This window comes from Solea solea, chromosome 5 (assembly GCF_958295425.1).
Source record: "Solea solea chromosome 5, fSolSol10.1, whole genome shotgun sequence".
NCBI classification, from domain to species: Eukaryota; Metazoa; Chordata; class Actinopteri; order Pleuronectiformes; family Soleidae; genus Solea; species Solea solea.
Window position 1 is genome coordinate 1,357,788 of NC_081138.1, and position 15,327 is coordinate 1,373,114.

Here is a 15,327-nt window from a genome sequence, read left to right on the forward strand (position 1 = left end):
AAAACAAACTGTAAAGTACCTATGTATGTAGTCTGTACTTGATGCTCTGTGAAGACATTTGTATTATTATTTCATACTTGCCATCAGTTATGTGATTTTCAAACAAGACTTATCTTCACTCCCAGACACTTAACAGGAAAATCATTGCAATGCATTTGAATTATCCAAAGAAAAACACACTGTGATAAATATCCTATTGGCCTACATACAGGTCATGTTATGTCCTTGGTTGGGAAAGTCTTTGACTGTATCAGCTGTGTTGTAGGGAAAATGTGAGAGGCTTCAGTGAAGCAGCCTCCACAGCCAGGTTCTGAGGTTCTGAATAGAGCTGAAACAATTACTTGATTAATCGATTATTAAATTAATCGTCAACTTTTTTGATAATTAATCGGTTTGAATCTTTTTTTCATTATTAAAACAAGATTTCCGATTGTTTAAAAAAAAAGACATTAGCGAACCTCTATATTTCCAGGTTTGACAAAAACGGATCAACTTTTTTTTAACGTTTTCTGACGTTTTGTGCACGATTACTCGATTATTCGCGAAAATAATCGACAGATTAATCGATTATGAAAATAATAGTTGCAGCTCTAGTTCTGAGTGCAGGCCGAAACCCACAAGAAGACGAACTCGAAAGGGCACTGACAACACGTCTGCTGATCATCAAGTGGTCGACTCTGATTGGTCAGCGTTCCGAAATCTACATTTTCATTGGTCAGCTGACGCATTTCCACTTCCTGGTTTGATAACGCACACGCCATTGGTTAGTTTCACAAGTCGGCTGATGTACCGGCTCGAGTGGTTTTACGCCGTTACTTATTTCGTAACATAACCGCGTAGAGCACTTCTGTGGCGTGTTAATCGCAGCGTTATTAGCAGGAGTGCTGCTCTTTTGCCGCCGCTAGCTTCGTTCGAACACATCGGAAACCGATCTCTTGGCAGCTAGCATAATACCACCCAGCCGTGGCTAACAGAAGCTAACTGTAGCTAGCTGCTCCGTGTTGACAGGTCTGCTCGCGTCATCGTAACAATGGGCGAAGAAATTAACGACAACAACATTAACACATGCATCGGGTCTGCCATTAACGCCAACAGTGAAACCATAGAGAGTGATGTCAAATATTACACGTTAGAAGAAATACGAGTGCACAACATGTGCAAAGACGCGTGGCTCATCGTCCACGACAAAGTCTACGACATCACAAGTTTCCTTGAAGAGGTAAGAAAACCCCAGATTTACACTTTATTTCACTTTTCATACGCGCATAACGACCAGTGTTTGGCTGTCAACCATCAGTTACCTCATCTCCTCAGCGACTACTTCCTGGAGTTGTGACGCCTGCGGTCATCAACTGAAATAATCTCTGGGTGAAATGACCCTAATGTAAAGCGATGCATACGTCAGAGTTGTTATAAAATAGTAGTTAAGTTGTTGACTTTGTAATTACGTTAGATAATAGTTACCTGCAGTAACTTTAGACCAACCAGAAACATAGATCTTGTCTCATGGTTCAACAGTTGTTTGATAAGCAGCACATAGTAGTGGGTTCAAGGGTCATAAATGCTCTTACAACACAAACATGTTGTCGTCAGGAGGATTGCATAATCCCTCACTCTGAATATGTGTGACAGGATTATCCTGTAACATTGCAGTTGTATTTCCAGGTGCCTTATGGCTAAATATGCCATGTTTAGAGATGGTGTTGTAGTCAGGAGCACAGAACCACACTTGATATTGATATCTAACAAAATCTAGAGGTAAGCGGATTAAACGATTAGGCATAATAATCAGGCAGGTTATTTTCCTGAATAACTGCATCAGTCAAATATGTTTTAATTTGCCAATTATGTAAATTTTTGTTCTCAGTAACTTGATAAATGTACAATAAAGCTTTGTTTTTAAAAGTTAGACAGTTTATTTGTTTTAGGTATTTAGTATATGTGTACTGCAGTGCAGGAAATGTAGTTTGGAAAGATGGACTATCTCTATGTTATTAAATAATATTTGGACTTAACGTTCAAGTAAGCAGGTTGAGGAAGAAAATAAAATACATTTGGGCAACATGTATACTATTGGCTGATATCACTGATTCCTCCGTCGTCCATATAGACCAGTCTCCACAAAACTCTAAATGTTTAACATGACTATTTGCACTTTCAGTCCATCCAAATAATACATGCAAATCATCCATGCTCCCAAGCATGTTATTGTTAGAGTTTTAGTGGATAAAATGTGTAGAAAAGAAGTACCATAAAAACAAAATACTGAAGAACTGCCAAATACCCAGAGTGTGTGCAACTTGCTGTACATAAGCAAATATATCTTGGTTTACATGATTTATATTTATATATGGGGGGGTAGTGGCTCAGTGGTTAAGACCGGTACCCTGTGCGTGAAAGACATCGTGGTCGCAAGTTCGACTCCACCCCTGGCTGATTGTCAATTCCATTGTAAGTCGCTTTGGATAAAAGTGTCTGCTAAATGACATGTAATGTAATGTATATGTGATTTCAGCATCCAGGAGGAGAGGAGGTTTTGCTGGAGCAGGCCGGTGCAGACGCCACAGAAAGCTTTGAGGACGTAGGTCATTCCACAGATGCACGGGAGATGCTCCTGCAGTACTACATCGGAGAGCTTCATATGGTGAGAAGAAATGATATGGTCGTGGTTTCCTGCCTGGAGCAGCCAATGGCGACACCTATTTATAGAGTTAAATGTCAACCAGTCATCACCACTATAATCTAACCAAATGAAGCAGGATAACTGATCAGTGTCACTGGAACGGTCAAGAATGTGGTGACATTTATTTGCACTGTAAGTTTGAAGTCACAAGATGGGACCATATATGGTCATTCATTTGGAATTTGAATAATTATTAGCATACAGATATCACATGGGACTTGGACTGGTTTCTACACAAACCACTGAAATCATATTTTTCAAGTGTATTCAAAGGAATTGCTGATTTTGAGATAATCACTGATACTGTTTTTTGACAAATGCTGAATGAAATTTGCAGCATCACACTTGGGACAGGGATGATAGTCATGTGACAGTGATCATGACGTGTGACAGTTCCACCTTAAAGACATTTAGTTGCATCTGATTAAATGTAGATTGTCACTGCCTGAAAAACAGACTTCATTTCTTGTTCATGAGTGTCAACCATCACATGAGGAGAAACATCTAATTGATTTAATTTCTTGGCAGGATGACAGGACAAAGAACAATACAAAGGTAAGCCTTCATTGTCTGTTTCTACTCTCTCCCTTTTTATCATTGAATGTCTGATTTTGTTTTGTTTTGCTCTTTTTTGCAGCAGGAGGTAGATATGACAGATTCAGAGTCCGGGTGAGTCAGCGTCTTAACCATCATATGTCAGACTCATTAGATTCAGTGCGTCCCAATCTATGGGCCGGATCCTCTAGATTTGCATTTGTCAACCGGATGTTGTCAAAATGGTTACAAATGTTGCCCATCCATTCTTTGTGGCCATTCATATCCCAGAATACTTTGCGTGCCAGTGGTAGAATTGGTGACGTATTGGTATCAGGCAGTTTTTAGTTCAGCTTGCAGCTAGTCATTAGCACGTCAAGCGTCTTTCCTGGTCTTTTCCTCATCAATCCGCCATGTTTGTCACTGTTGTTGGGTGTGAGATGTGGTGCAAGCACAGAGTGTCCAGACCGCGTCAGACTTGTGATTTACATGCAGTAGTAATTTGACTCCCTGCATTATCTGGCTGTGTTCATAACACTTTAAATAAAAAATAACTAAGTCATGCAAATGTATTATTTGTCAAAGTTGTTGAACAGTACTGGAGGAAGTCCTGAACAAAGTAAACTTGGCAGCTTAAAATGCTTCTGGAAAAGAACACAAACAGGATTAGAATGCAAAGGATTATCAGTATGTGTATGAACTTTTATGAAACTTCCCCGTGTCTCTATATTAGGAGGTTATCAGCTGCTAGTGTAGAGGAGGCAGACACACTTTAAATAGTAGTGCTTGTGTACTGGGACAAAGACAGTAGTCCAGTTAAATTGCATAATTAGTTGTAGCTTGATTTACTGTTGTTATTAAATAACCAAATGAGCTGTATGTGCTTCATATCCTTGTCTGATCTTTTTTGTTTTAAATTCATTTCACATTGATGTTTTCCCAGCCCCTCGTGGAGCACCTGGTTGATACCTGCCATCGCTGCAGCGGTTGTTGGTATCATGTATCGCTACTACGTGTCCTCCTGAGTGCTGCTCTTCTCTTTTTCATCTGATTATTTTTCATCTGGAGGACTTGAAATGTTTGACCAAAACCTCCTCACACTAAATGCATCAAATGTGAAGTGTCTGCATCTTGTGCGACTACATATGCAGGGACACACATTGATAAAATACAAAGTGTGTATCATCGTTGGTCAGAGAGTGATGAATTGTCTTTCTTCACTTTGTCTCTATGCATGTTGTCATTACTGTTAATATATTCTCTTTCATATGCGTTGGATTCCGTTTGGTTGTCGGTGGTTTCCTATTTCTCTGCTCAACAGCCTTGATACACGTGTGTAACAGCTAACAAATACACTACATTATTACACCCATATGCATTTTCTTCGGCTTCAATAAAGTGAGACGTATAAAAGCTATCGAAGCTCATCCACTCCTTAGTTCACAAATGCTTCATCACATTTATCATTTGGTTGTAATTGCAAAACCTCTCCAATTATGTTAATGTAACGTCAAACATTTGCTTCTTTTTAATTAAAAGTGATTTTTACATAGAATAACTTTCTCTGACTCAATCTTAAAACTTTCTAGGAATTTGTAAGCATTCAAAATCCATAATCCATAGATATAAATGAATCTAATATGTTATACAGATATATTAGCATGTAGTAAGTACCCTTGACTGAGGAAAATTATATATTTGATTGTCCTGTTTTAAAGTTTCGTCACTTTCTACTATTCAGCTGATGTTTTTCTACAACTGTCTTTATTTTGCATCTACATCGAGTGTTTTGGTGAATTATGCTGAACAAAGACTTGCTGTCTTTTCTTCTTTAGCCTTTCCAGATGTTCTTAAGTCACACAGATGTACGTTTTCAAGTCACTGTTGGTTACTGCACATATTTAACATATTTTAGTTATTCAGCCTTTTAAAAAACAACTTTTCAACATTGAATATGTTTTGCATAGCACTTCTGAAATCTGTCATTTCATCTTGTAATCTCTCTGCCATTGTCTGTCCTTGAATGTTTTGAATAAAATCAATATTTCAAATGCAAGTGACGTCATATACCGTGCAAGATATTTCTATACTAGCTATTCATCACAGTTCTGGATGAAGATTTGATTAATCAGTCCAAGGCTGAGGCAGTTGTCGCACAAGTACAAGCCATAGCATAGTTATTTAGTTGAAATAATAAGTAAATGAGCAATAAAACCTTATTGAGCAAACACTAAATGTTTAAGTGTCATTTACACTTTGAAAATTCATCGTCTACTGCTTTATCGTCCACATGAGGGTCGCAGGACTGCAGCGTACATCCTGGACCAACGCACAGAGACGAGCAGCCTTTCACTCTCTCACTCACACCAACGGTCAATTTAGTGTCCAATTAACCTCTGCATGTTTTTGGACTGTGGGAAGCACAGACAGCACTGCCATCAGTCGGACCAGGGCGCGAAACCAGGACTTTTCAAGCCACTACTCCACCGTGTGACCTCAGTTTGGAAATATTTCATATGATTTAAACATGGCTGTCGTTTTTCGAAGGTTGTCTGCAAATCATGGGCAGAATACACTATAAAAAGTATGGGGAAGAAGATTTCTTGGCAAAGACAGACAGAGTTAGACAAATACCCTGAAGCACTGTCAAGATAAAAGTCTGACCTCACAACCACACATTTAAAGGCCAAATGGTGGGGGTGCAGCCTGTTTGACAGCACTGGGTGTTGAGTCATCTCACAGGTCCATTTCAACGGACGTCTTAAAGACTCTGGCACTCACATACTCTGCACTGCAGCGTCAGGTGAGGCGGCTGTAGAGAGCGGAGCACTTTGTGTCCACAGTGTTCACCATCACTGAGTTATTGCATGTTATTCTTAAATAATGACACAAATGAAAGCGTTGGCACATGTTCACCATTGTATGAAAAATTCATGATCTCATCTAATGGATAGTGGTGTATGTCAGAGCTGTGCTGATTTGAAAGGAATACACACATGAAAAATGGAATCGCTGGGTTTATTTCTCACTCGTGAATGTGATGAATGTTGACGATCAAACACCATGAGCTCCATTAACAGTGGGATTCAAACACTGCCTCGCACCCTAACACTGCAGACTCATCAACTCATGCTGTATTTCACAAAAAGTCAGTTATCATCACAACATGTCCTTTGATAAAAGTGTAATTCCATATAAGGACTAAAATGTGGATAATGTTTTCTTTGGTAAGCATTTTATCGTGCAGCGCTGGCACAAACTGAACAACACTTGAGTTGTGCATATGCCTGCTCTCCTCGGCTTTTTCCCTGTGGAGAGAAGCAGGAAGCAGAGATGGAAATTAAAGCCTCTCCATCTGCAACCTCCACAAGAGCCATCACAGTACAAAGTGCCCATGACTCGAAAACTCCAGAAAGCTCAGATCAACACTCACTGATTAATCCTTTATTGTCAGATGGGACAAACAAGAACCAGATGCCGTCTTGTCACATCAATTGATTGTTTTAGTTTAGTTTAGCTCATTGCATTAGGTTTGTTAAATGTACATCAGTACAAGAGCTCAACAATTTTCAAATTGAAATCTATGTGAAATCGTTGTAGTTTTAATTTCCCTATGTTCTGCCACTTTAAAAAGATGAAATACATATACATTAGAATCCAACACATTTTCAATCTATAACACTGTTAATATTGACCTGAATTTAAATAATCCGTCATCCCCCAGATCATTCAGCCCTGATCAGTGTGTGGTATTTATCAATAAATAACATGGAGCAATATTATTTTTCTAAATAAAAAAAAATGCATATTTATGCAACACCACCACATAGTAATTACAATGTGGTATAATAATTACTATGATTATATTGATAATGGTCCTTTTGGTACAAAATACTGAGTTTGAACACAAGATGGCACTGTAACCATATCACACGGTTCATGTCAGCTGTTAAACGTGGTCTCATCCAGAAAAAGGAAGAAAAAAAAAGAAAGGGCTATTTAAAATGTCTAATCTGACTGCTGCACCCACTCTAATGTAATCATCACAGAATTCAGAGCAGTTTATCTCCAGGTTTTCATGCAAACGCGATAAACACCACCACGCTGACACAAATGCCAGGCAAAGGCATTACACAATGACCAAAAACCAAATCTGCAACATGTGTGGACTGTTTTATTCCAAATGAATCCGCTTAGTTTGGGGAAATATGAAATGATATTTTATAAAAAGCAGCTCTCTGAATAAAAGAGGATTCTATCCACCGGCCAAATTCTACATCCATGTCAATTATGACCAGACAGAACAATGAACTGTGACGAGACAGCGTGTATCTTTGGGAGTATATCAAGTCATCACACAGCCATCATTCACCATGACGGAGTCACTTATTTCTAACCGCAGCCATCCTCACAGAGAGCTGAGACTGCTAATGCACAGCACTCCACAGTCCTGGGAGACCAGCTCAGTGAAAATCTCAAACGGCTGCAGGAACCCGTGTGTGTGGATGCAGCAGGAATAAACTCAAGGTGTCTCATTTTCCTGTGTGTAGAGGGAATCCTAAGTGGATTTTGCAGCTTTGCTTTGCAGTCGCCGAACCCTCACCACTCCAAACAGAACACACACGGATTGATTTTACTCTCACACACATATTCCATGGTCTTTGAATGAATATTGAATTAATAAAATAGCCTTATAAAAAAAATGACTCATTTATTCATTCTTCTGCAGGATCAACACCTGGCACACAAAGTGACAAAGTGAATTCATCCATTATGCAGAAGCATCCTCCCGTCATTATTTTCAATAATGTTCTTTAACGTTATTCCCTTGACTTAACCTATCATCTAACGTGGCACTGGTAGGGACTAATTAACATATCCAATTCAAATTATTCATGAGGCAATTCATCAAATATGAACTAGAGTGCAAACATAAATCAAAAGCCAGCATGTCAAATGTTTCACTCTTGGACACCAACTTAGAGATAGAGGTTTAGTTTTCACCTCGTTACACACACGTCAAACACGGCCACTCGTTAGAAAACCATTATTAAATGATCCTCAGTATATTTAGAATTAAAAGAGACTTTTACAATATAATAAATTGGTCCGTTGGAAATGTAAACTGTGCTAGTTTGTTATGACCACATGATAGATGATCTAAACGTGGATTTGATTGTTTTAGAATAAAAGATGGAAACTACGTGTAGTTTCTACCTCAGAAAGACACTCTTGAACTGGAAGTAACTTCTGCCAAGGCCGATCAGTTTCCCACAGTGTCGCTATGAACTAAGACCTGGATGTCGACCACACGACATCATCATATTTTTCAGAGTAATACTGACATTTTGAGCTTCCTAGTCTTGCAAGATTACCCTGAATCTGCATTCAGATCACCACCAAAACCTACCAACGCCCTCCTTCTGCCATAACCTACAGATCCCCGGGAAATTGAATTTAAATTCGTCCATCTGTCGGCTTCTGCTGCTCACACACAAACGGACAAACACAACTAAAAAAAAATACTATCCTCGGTGGTGGAGGTGATTAGATGCTTGTACTTTTCCCACTTCCATTTCCAGCCATGAAAACGTCATTTATCATAAGATAAACAGATATCAAATAATATTTGCATCAAACATCAGGTTTGAGATTCTCAGCATTCACAGTAAAACCACACGGAGCAGAACATTTAAGACCTACAGATCATTTCTGATGAATAAATACTGTTCTCAATTCCATAATTGCAACAATAACACGTTTATTTTGATTGAGATATTTGTATATTTTGAACTAAAGGACAACACAATTCAAATGCATAACGCTTTATTTCATAGATCCATAACCCAATACAATATCATACATTATTTTATCACAGGAATTTAGAAACACAACAAATGACATACACATATTTCCACTTTCCTCGTGTCGTTCATTATCACAACAATAATAATAATCATCATCATCATCATCAGGTGCAGAACACACTGATCACACTGAAGGCAAGCGTTTGGAACCAAGCAGCAACAGAAAAGTTAAAATAACTCTCATAAAACTGTTTGGAATTTCTGTTTCTTCTGAACTTTTTTGGAAGATTAAACTCCAACTTTTGCTTTTAAATCCACCTGCACCCTGACAAACGAAGCAGACATGTATATTATTATTATTATTATTATTATTGTTATTATTAACAAATTAAATCCATGTTGTAGAAGACAAAAGTGAAAGGAAGACCCTGAGCTTCACATCCCTAAATAAACAACCTCAGAAGTTCCACGTTGTCTCCATGGCGCACAAATATGTTGACCTTTCATAGTGTGGCTGCTTAATTACTTTTCTCTCCTTGCATACGGTGAAATGATGGGACTTAAAGGTTAACGTCTCCCAGCTGTTGTATGCCAAGGCCTTCAACACAGTTTAAATTGAAGGTGTGGCAGACCCTTCAAAGTGCTTGTAATCAGACAGCAAATGTCTCCGGCAGATAAAAGGTCTAAATATCAGTTTGTTTGAAGTGAAATGTGTTGACTGAGCGAAAAGTCTAAATATGCTAATAGCTGACACGATTAAAAGCCTGGTTTTATAGCTGTACGCAGAATAATGACGGATCTTACTGGAGCCCAGACGAGGTGGATGGATGGCCAACTATAAAATAACTAAAAAGGTGTTTTAAGAGGTCGTCTCTGACAGTTAACACTGTGTGCGTGAGTAAAACAACCAAGGATAATCCAAATAAATTATAAATGAAGTGTTCTTGTCAACTGAACACTATTCTGAGATGGAAAATTGATAAAAAATAAAAAAAGGAATTTTATACAAACATTAATATGACTCAAATTGAACTGTACAGTGACTTTTACAAATACCTCCCATTATAGTCTTAAGATCAACCTTTTTTACATTGCAAAATGATTTATTACTCCATGTCTTACTTAAGAATGTTTCAATTACCCAGTTTTAGTGGATCCCAGTTCAGACATCCTAAGCTAAAGACAGCAGGGTGCATGTGGACGATACGCTGGAGGAGCGTCCATGGACCGCGTTGTTGTTGTCCAGAACCGACACAAACTGGGTTTTCGAAGCGTTGCAGCATTCGAACGTGTCGGCCAGTTTGGGGCAAAGGGCAAAGGTCAGCCTCTGCAGGACGAGGTGGAACTTTCTGCGGAAGCTGCGGTTTATCCAGAAGTAGAAGATGCAGTTGAGGAAGCCGTTGGAGGTCGGCAGCCACACCACCACAAACTCTATCCACTCTGGCACGCTGCTGCCCGAGACTGCTGCGGGGCGGGAACCATGGGGAGGGAAGTGTAAGACAGGTGTCCACGTCATGCAGGACAGCAACACCACATATGTTGACTTGTGTAATATTTCTCTTGTATTGTGGCTACATCACCATGGCAACAGAACCTAGCACACACCAAGTGATGTCCAGAATTCCGGCTTGAAATCTCACACTTGAAAAGGAAAACTTTTAGCTTTGTATCACGAGAATAGAGGTAGTATTCTTGAAAAACTGTGCTTCCCAACCTCAGGTGAGTGGAGAAATATCATCATTCTTTTCTTTGTTACGTCCCTCTATACGAGTGGGTCTAAAAAGTGCGGAATTAGCACTTGGTTTCAAGCCTCGGACCACGGCTTGGACCACGTGTCACAAAGAAATGGAAACTGAGGTTAGGAAGCACAATTTTTCAAAAATACTTCCCTGATTCTAATAATACGAAGCTAAATGCTAATCAGTGAAGTATTCCTTTAGCTAACTCAGCCTCATTCTTCATGGCTGCACCATTCTTGTGGCTCACCTTTTCTTACTGTCTTCATTGAGAGACCCCTAGTGGCAGAAATTACATACTGCAAATGAAATAAATACATTCACCTTTGAGGATTTGTATAAATTAATACATCTATAAAAATTATAGCTGAACATGTCATCAGCCAATAATAAAACACACACACGATTTTCCCCGAGGGCAATGGTGTGAAACCATCAACTTGAAATTTATAGACCAAATATAAAAGCATAAAATTGACTGAATGATTTAGTGGCGTAGAAGCAACCGCTTTAGAGTGTTGATACAGCAGCAGCAGCAGCGGCGGCAGCAGCAGCAGCAGCACTCTGAACATTCTGGTGATTTTTAAACCACACGTTTGTGAGAGAAATTTAAAATTTCAACTAAAAAAATATTCAAACGCGACCTCACTTTTATTCCTGACATCAAGACGGCACTGAGTTGTTGTAAACACAGCGGCGGCGGGGGTCAAAGGTCGTGAATCAGTGTATTCATGCCTGGCAGTGCATAAATAACTTTTGACAGTTATTTCTCTCAATACAATCTTAGCTTAAATTTATGAATGGTTTTCTCTAAAAAGTAGAAATAAATCAGATTTAATGTGAGACACCGACAATCCCCAACCTATGTTTGAGTTCTCTTGAAAGCAGAAATGTGACCAATGTTCCATTTAAGTCCATAAGTGATCACATGTCATCTTGTACATATGCCTAATCAGCTGTGACGCAGTACATTTGGATCCACATCAGCAGCTTTCACTGTAAAACTGCGTGTAATTAAAAAACATGGTCACAAATATCATAAATGTGTTGCACGAGCAGTTTTTCTTTAATCTGTTTCACAGCAGTCACATGCAGCTACATAAACAGGATAAGTTATAGTTTATATAGCAAAAATACACCGTTCTCCAGATGTATCTGAGCTGACCACACTGTTGCACACAGTATGAAGATCTTTAAGTGTAAAGATCAATGCTTTTAAATGAGTATTTGTGTGTCAGGATCATCATTTGCATAAAGAAAAGTTTGTCAGTTTGACACCAAGAATCCGACTATTGACCTTTTTCTGCAGAAGAAATGATTCTGATCATTATAATCACCTCAGTTTCTATTCTCATATTCTTTACATGTGACACTGCAAAGGCTGATTTTAACTGACTACATAACATTTACTGCTGTGAAAAGTATAACCCAAACATTTGTGTACAAAATCAGAGTAGCCTACTCTTTGTTTCTTAATCTGATGAATGCTTATTTTGTGTATCACCATAAAAACACTGAACACTGTGTTTTTATCTAAACGGCCATCTTAGGTTTATTGTATATTCTGTTTAACAGTGGTGGGGAAAGACAGACTTTTCCTCCAGGATTTATTTCTGTTCAACATAACAAAAGTGTGCAGTGAGATGGGGAATAAGGCGTTCCACTCTGCTGCTCCATCTGCTTCATGTTAGAGAGCTGCTCTCACTGGACGCTTAGAATTTAACTCTGAAGAACGTGGGAGATGTTCAGTCTACTCCACACTCACACTGCAGTGTGATCACTCAGCGCTGACAATGAGCCGGAACACAGGGGCCACACGTTTGGCACATCTTACAAGGAGGCATCAAGTTAAATAGGATGTTATGTCAGTAACTCATTCACATAAAAGGTTGTAGGATTACGTCAGCGGCACAAAAACAAATGCTCAGGACACAGACTTCATCCAAACCCTCTGTGTAGGACCTTTGGATATTTTATGACTGTAAATCACTCTGTAAATTGTCATTCTGCCGTCTGTCTTGGTCAGAACTAAATTGTTAAATATTTGTTTACCAAGAATATTTTTAATGTGTTTAGTTGATCATGAATGGTGTCCAGCAGGTGAAATAGGTTATTTATGGCGTATTTTATCCTCTTTTTGGATGATTATAAGAATATTGTTGATGTTTTATGAGTCTTAAGCTTGCCCTGCTTGTTCTAATGTTTACCTAGTGAAATAAAGGTTGTACTATTTTCATCATGGGCTCATTGGCGGGACCTTTTCATGGATATTTTATGATTTTATCCTCTTTTAGATGATGATTTTAAGAAGATCATGACATGTTATTGACTGATGTTGCTGTAATGTGTCATGTTGTCTGTCAGGTCCACTCACCATTGTAGATCATAGCTGCCATGCAGGGGGTCCAGCAGGTGTAGTAGGCTGCCATGACTGGCACGAGCACCCTGGACGCCACATTGTGTCTGCTGCGGCGCGCGCAGTCGTACTGGCGCAGTTTGAGTCTCTGCCTCTTGGCAGCGCACCACACTCTCAGGTTGGCAAAGGTCATGATGACGGAGCAGGGGAAAAAGATGAGACACGTCAGACTCAGAGAGTAGCCCACATTGGTGGAGTAGGACGGGTTGCAGACCAGTGACGCGGTGGAGAAGTGGACCTCGATGATGCCATCTGGGAACGATATTGGCGACAGTAAACAGGGAGGGAAGCACCAGGCAAAGGCAATCAGCAGGAGGGTCCTTCTCCTGGTCATCAGAGAGGAGTACTGCAGAGGGTAAAACACTGCGATGTACCTCTCCAGGCTGATCGTAGCCAGAGTGTACATGCAGGTGGAGTAAATGGTGGCGTTGCAAAAGGCCACGACATGACAGAGAACATCTGGCCCTGCAGTGTAGTCCTTCAGCAAACTCACCCACAGATTCAAGGGCATGACGAGCAGCCCGAACGCAGAGTCCGCACCAGTGAGAGAGAGCAGGAAGTACCGCGAGCTCCTGGACCAGCCAGCCACGGAGGAGGTGATGACCAGGAGAACCGCCACGTTCCCCACAGTGATCATCACACCCAGAGTGATTATGATGCTCACTTTGACGGAGCGGTGCAGGGAGTCCGGGTCCGGGTCCGGGTCCACAGCTGAGGCTGAGAGGTTCACTGCTGCTGTGTGCATGTTTGTTTGTTTGTTTGTTTGTTTGTTTCTCTTCAAAGTCTCATCACAAATCACACGAGGGCAACATTGTTACATTAAACACGCGCTGGAGAACAAACGTGAGGAGGTCAGCGCGGAAGCTACTTACACTGGCCTCGACCTACGACCTCATCAGCAACACACCTGCTGCAATTAGTGCTGCACACACACACACACACACACACACACACAAACCAAACACTGTTTATTTCATTCATATTGTATTAATGTCACAGTCTTTTATTATACAATGCATATGCGTATAAATAGATTTTAAACTATTTTAAAACGTCATAAAATATCCTAAACCTAAGGCCGTTTCTCAATATCCATACTTGTGCGTACTTGAGCGTACTTGCGTACTCCCGTACTTGTGAAAACGTCATCAGCCTCAGTCCAAGTGCTGTTCCAATTCTCAAGTAAGCGAACAGCGAGGACGGTTCTCAAACCCGGAAATGTTCTCGCTCCGCCCATTTTTACCAAGTATGCATCGGAGGTGACTTAAGCGTACTTGCGATGGCCATGTATCCCAGAATACATTTCGGCGGAGCATAGCAGCAGATAATAGAAATATAAATCTGAAATAAATATTTTTCTGTGTCCCGGAACAAAGTTTTAACATCATTTGAGGCGAGAAATTAGTCATATAGAATTCAAACATGTGGTTTGTGTATGAAGATATGACGTATTTATAGTTTGGCAGTGACGTTTGTCGGAGGTGATCAGCTCCGCCTCTGCGGGCGCTCGGCGCTCACTGTGCCCGGCACAGAGCAGCGTTACCTCGGCCTGTCCTGATGAAATGATCCGCTGGCTCAGACGTCGCTGTCATTAGATGCTCGGTGTGATCCATATATTTGTTGTTGACGTGTTATTTTGTTTTTAATGGAAACGTTTTGACCTGACAGTTTGAAGGTTTGTATATTATTAATGTTTTATTTATTTTAACTTTGAATGTTAGATTTATATTAAAGTCGAGATTTATATTTAAATATAATATGTAAATATTAGATATGTATAGTATAGTATGTAGAGTAGTATATATTTGTACACGTACATATATGTCATACATACATATATATACATATATACTACTCTACAATGCTGTAATATATCTATTTTCCACATTGTATTATTTGTATTGTATATTTTAATAGAAATACATTAATAAATGAAGTTAAATATTTAAAATGTAAAAATAATAACAACATATATATGCATTTATTAAAAGTATTTCATATGTTCATTTATCAACACTGTAGGTGGCGGTAATGAGGCTGCAGCACTTGGCGCCAGCCACCATTCAAACAGCAGAACAATACATACATACTTGCGTACTTGAGTATTGAGAAACAACCACATACTTGTGTACTCCCGTACTTGGCAAGTAT

At 39.5% G+C, this 15,327-nt stretch overlaps 2 protein-coding genes across 3 annotated transcripts; one reads left to right on the forward strand and one right to left on the reverse strand.

The window, feature by feature from the left end:
* Nucleotides 1–732: 732 nt before the first annotated feature.
* On the forward strand, nt 733–5,273 carry LOC131460103 (cytochrome b5). Of its 2 annotated transcripts, none has more exons than XM_058630403.1 (5): nt 733–1,219; nt 2,516–2,644; nt 3,212–3,238; nt 3,324–3,352; nt 4,161–5,273. In XM_058630403.1, the coding sequence occupies exons 1-5, from the start codon at nt 1,031–1,033 to the stop codon at nt 4,240–4,242; spliced, it is 456 nt and encodes a 151-aa protein (XP_058486386.1). In that variant the 5' UTR covers nt 733–1,030; the 3' UTR covers nt 4,243–5,273. The 2 variants fall into 2 exon arrangements, with proteins under 2 accessions (XP_058486386.1, XP_058486385.1); XM_058630402.1 differs by having other exon boundaries at nt 736–1,219; nt 3,321–3,352.
* Nucleotides 5,274–9,184: 3,911 nt separating this feature from the next.
* zgc:162592 (uncharacterized protein LOC561993 homolog) lies at nt 9,185–13,921 on the reverse strand. The gene is made up of 2 exons (XM_058629945.1): nt 13,135–13,921; nt 9,185–10,488 (listed from the first exon to the last, which is right to left on the reverse strand). Exons 1-2 carry the CDS (start codon nt 13,919–13,921, stop codon nt 10,196–10,198), a joined length of 1,080 nt encoding a protein of 359 aa, XP_058485928.1. The 3' UTR covers nt 9,185–10,195.
* Nucleotides 13,922–15,327: the final 1,406 nt, after the last annotated feature.

Bases quoted from the DNA above. Each gene is read 5' to 3' on its own strand.
- LOC131460103 (XM_058630402.1), top strand. From the start codon at position 1,031: ATGGGCGAAGAAATTAACGACAACAACATTAACACATGCATCGGGTCT. The intron at 1,220-2,515 runs GTAAGAAAACCC...ATGTGATTTCAG, and splicing joins TCACAAGTTTCCTTGAAGAG to CATCCAGGAGGAGAGGAGGT. The intron at 3,353-4,160 runs GTGAGTCAGCGT...ATGTTTTCCCAG, and splicing joins ATGACAGATTCAGAGTCCGG to CCCCTCGTGGAGCACCTGGT.
- zgc:162592 (XM_058629945.1), bottom strand. From the start codon at position 13,921: ATGCACACAGCAGCAGTGAACCTCTCAGCCTCAGCTGTGGACCCGGAC. The intron at 10,489-13,134 runs GTGAGTGGACCT...CCCGCCCCGCAG, and splicing joins GGCAGCTATGATCTACAATG to CAGTCTCGGGCAGCAGCGTG.